Source organism: Prorops nasuta, unplaced genomic scaffold (assembly GCF_024137725.1).
Source record: "Prorops nasuta isolate Cenicafe-Biocafe unplaced genomic scaffold, Cenicafe_Pnas_1.2 PNAS00001, whole genome shotgun sequence".
Taxonomy (NCBI): domain Eukaryota; kingdom Metazoa; phylum Arthropoda; class Insecta; order Hymenoptera; family Bethylidae; genus Prorops; species Prorops nasuta.
This window is the reverse complement of record NW_027116798.1, coordinates 13,166,107-13,170,414: the sequence shown is the minus strand read 5'-3', so window position 1 is coordinate 13,170,414 and position 4,308 is coordinate 13,166,107. Positions and strand designations below refer to the sequence as shown.

Sequence of the window (4,308 nt, the reverse complement as noted above, 5' to 3'; positions counted from 1 at the left end):
AGCGTCGGCTGCAACGAATCACGCTTTCGTCAACTAATTCAAGTTTTTTGAGACTTGTAGATGATAAAATGATTTGAGAAATTTATAGTAGTTGTCGGAAATTATATGGAAGGGCGGTACAACGCCTGATTTGCGAAAATCTAACTCTGAAATTTACAAATAATTATTTGTTCTTCCATTCTGCTACGGATGCACACCGACAGGCAGCGTTAGCCAGCTATCTTGCTGTGTGTAGGAGAGTTGGTTTGTTTAGTGGGGAATGGTGTGGAGAAAGTGGGTACCCCTTCTAAAGCGAGAGAGCTAATAGGCCTGTCTTTGTCTAACGCACTGTGAAACTTCTCCGTCGGTAAAACAGTGTAAAACTTGTCTTTCAATAGCTAATTTAGTTTTTCAAAAAAATCTTCCACATTTTTAGGTATATTTGTTTCTTTTTGGTCTCAAATTAGTCATAGAACTTTTCTTTAGCGCGCTACAAGGCCTAATTTTCAATATTATTATGACTAACAAAATTACAAGTATTTATTATGTTTTTGAAAATTGTTTTTTATAGTTTTGAGAAACCGAGTCTGTAGCGCGCTTCAGTACAGTCAAAAGAATAAATTTAGTCTCTACAAAAAAGTTCATATTCGTAATAGTTTGGAAGATAAACTTGAATGAGTGTTTGAGTCGCTCAATGCATCCCCTTAATAGGTGATAGTGTGTAAGTTGTTGTAAGTGAGCGTTGCACCATATCTGTGAGATGTACGCTGTCCGGCGAATATGCTTTTTTAACTCTGACAAACAGGGCGGCAAAACAGACGCATCAAAACCTCTAACATTTTGTTTTAAAATTTCGCCATCAGTACTGCTATATGCCTTCAGAAACATAGCTGATCTAATATCGTTTATTTTAGATAACTTTTTATAACCGTATATTTGGCATACGAATTCTTCTACAGCCTCGATTGTCGTAGGATCACAGGATAAAATTGTAAATTTGTTAAGGCTTCTATATATTTGTCAAATTTTTTCAATAACTTAAAAGGCCGATTCTTACCTTTTCTGAAGAAATATGGATTAAAGTCACATCCTGTTAGTGCATGGAATGCAGGTAATGAGACACATAGCTTTTCTCCTAGTGATTCATATAATTTGGTTAAATTAATAACTCTCTGACATTTTCCAAGTCCAAATTCTATCCAAACTTGAACTTCTTTTGATAAAAACTTCATATTTGCCAACATAATTATCAATATGTCTGTATTGGAGCATCTAATTAAAATACTGTAGGGTGGTTATAATTCCTCGAAATTACAAACATGGTATGTTATTTTCGTGTTAGCTTCTTCATGTTTTGAGCATGATTGGGTATGTTCAAAGGTTTTAATGATAATATCATTTATTACTTCAAATCTGTAGCATTCTTTATAATTAACGTACAGTATTTTATTGCCAAAATAGGGTGTCATTTTCTTCCGTTCCCAACTGACTAAGAGATGCTCAACAAGGTCTTCCTTAAAAGTAATATTTTTTAACTCAGCTGCAAAATTAGAAGGGCACAGAGACGGTCTGCGAATTTCTATTTCCCGACCTCTTGCTGTTCCTCGCAGGTTATGTTCTTGGTCTTTTATGGAAGGATATATATATGTATCAAATACTATTATAACAAATTTAGCATCATTCCTCAAAAACATTTGGTGTAATTTTGCGGATATATTATCATAAGTGGTTGGTACTTCTTTCAACACATGAAGATAGTAAAATCCATCATAAATTAGTACGTCCGATTTCAGTGGTACGTCGGTATCAATTTCTATTTCTAATATTTTCAATAAAGCACTCTTTTCTGTTTTGCCGATAGTACCATCAATATGACACAGAGAAAATGGAATAGGTGTCAATGGATATATTAAAACTTTTTCTATATCTAATTGTTTCTCCAAAGTAATAGCAAGAAGTTGTCCAAATAAATCTCGCTCTAAACGTAATTCGTCTACTTTTCCATAAACTTTTTCTTTTCTTGTGCTCTTTAATGTTGCAAAATTAAAGATTTTATTCATTTTTAACCCGTTGTCTGCCGTTTTTGAGTTATGTTTCGAAAAATTGCTTTTCGCTGGAATTCATAAATAATTAACTAATTCAAGATTTCGGGCTCAGTTACTGATCTTATAAAGTCCAAAACATAGCGAAAATGAAATGGATAATATATAACCCAATGGCAGTAAATGAATGGTGTAAATAACTTTATTGATAACGTATATAGTTATGTATCATTATGTTCTTGTATTTATTCTGAAAAATGAAATTCTACAAAACAATTAGAATTACGTTTTATACAAAGGCTGATTTCGCATTTACTACCATAAAAGAAGGTCTTAGATTTACAACCTTTACGCTCACAACGCATAGGCAATTTGGTTTCCAATTGAATTGGTAGATGACCAACACTATCGTTTGCTACAAAATTTGTCGGTCTTGACTGCAATTTTCTCTTTTTCTCCGGAGGTTCGACCGTTTGTACAGGAATATTGCTTTCAGTTATTGGTAGGCGTCCTTTCCTATATTTAATCATCTTATATCTGAAGGTTTCATGAGATTTTCTGCTAACTTTTCTCTAAAACTCATTAGATCTAGAAAATCCTTGGACCGATTTGCAGTTTTTGAAGCTATTTCACGATGTTATAACCAGGAATTAGTTACAGCCATATACAAAGCATGAGTAATCATTCGAAGCGTCTATTTTTTAGATTTGAGATACGTTCGATATAATGATAAAAACCAATCAAAATGATCGACACCCCCCATATTCTCATTATATTGCCTTATCACTTCTGGACGTTCAAAATCAAGCATAAATTACTTCTTTTTATCCCATCTTTTACATTTATCAATAACGCCAATACCAACAAAATTTGATCCAATATTTACAAAAGAGTTATCGTACCACTTGGTTAGAATTATACCTGAATTTTTGCAGGTAACGTTTTCAGAAAACCCTCGTTTTTCATTCTTCTTTACAAGTTTCTCTGAAGAATAAGGGGGCTTATAAAAACGGTTTATTCGCAAAGTACCAACTACTTTTAAATTTTTCAATTTCAACCATTCTAATAAATGAAAGGTTGTAAAATAATTATCAAAATAAACTTCTATTTGAGGATTAGATATTCTTTCTGTTAATTGTATAACAACTGCAGCTCCTTGCCCAAATTGCAAAAATTCTTTATTGAAGTCAGTCCTTTTCCCTTGGTATTTGAGGGAATCATATATCAAGCACGTTGAGTTACAGAGTACAAACAGTTTCACTCCCCATGGATTAGGCTTATGTTTGAAGTACTATGTAACGTCTAAATTTCCGCGATACGGAACCATTTGCTCAACAATACCTAATTTTTCTCCTAGAGGTAGTTCCAAGCAACCTTGTCTTACGTCATCGAACAACGGACGAACTTTCCAAAATCGATCAGTTTCTATTGGAGCATTAATCTTTGAAAAATGAATTGTCGATCGTAATTCAAAAAATCTCTTAATTTTCATATTCTTACTGATCATACCTATTGGGGCATTTGAATTCCAATACATTTCAATTCTTGGAAATCTATAGATACCCATTAGGAAATGTATACCAAAAAAATTTTTCAATTCTGGAACACTAGTAGCTTTCCAAGCATAAAGTGATTTTGAGATGGCGTAGTGATTAGTGCATTCAATTGCAATTTGCAGTAAATCATTAGCAATATATTGTAACGAAGTTCCCCGTTAAGTATACGAGATACCGAATAAAAAACATAAAAGCTACCGAACAGTGGATATTATTAATCCCTACGTTACTGACTCGTGAGATAGGCTCACGAGTGGATTATAGCTAACGTCAAGGATAGACCCCGTTGACAGGCAGAGGCCCGGATGAAAAGACCGGCGATCCAGGAAACGATGTCCAGGTTGTCCTGGGAAGTAAGGCAGGGCCATGCCAAACAACCCAGGAAACTTGGGATAAGGAGAAGCGACCTCGGGGAGTCCCAAAAAGGATGACTGTGTCTATAAGTCCCCACGAGGAGGGGAGATAGAACATCGAGTCTAGCTTGAACGCTGGTTACGCGCTTCAAGCAGGCTGCGCGAATGTCGTGCGCAGACTGCCATAGCAGGTAGTCGGAACGCGACCATAGGACTGGGCTGGTGTGTCAGTGCGTGCTGGTGAGCGCGTAATGCGGCACTCAGACAGCCATGGGTCCGTTCGCGTACGTGAGGCATGTGCTATAGGCCAGCCTGCACGTACGTCATGACTGGATACCGGCCAATGCATAGTGGGTTGTGCAGGGGCGTAGTTAGCCA

The 4,308-nt window shown here is 35.8% G+C and overlaps 1 protein-coding gene across 1 annotated transcript; it reads right to left on the bottom strand.

Annotated features, from left to right (window-relative positions):
* Window positions 1–2,547: 2,547 nt before the first annotated feature.
* On the bottom strand, window positions 2,548–3,588 carry LOC136772516 (piggyBac transposable element-derived protein 3-like). Its single transcript, XM_066725555.1, has 4 exons — window positions 3,585–3,588; window positions 3,346–3,530; window positions 2,943–3,297; window positions 2,548–2,645 (listed from the first exon to the last, which is right to left on the bottom strand). The coding sequence occupies exons 1-4, from the start codon at window positions 3,586–3,588 to the stop codon at window positions 2,548–2,550; spliced, it is 642 nt and encodes a 213-aa protein (XP_066581652.1).
* Window positions 3,589–4,308: the final 720 nt, after the last annotated feature.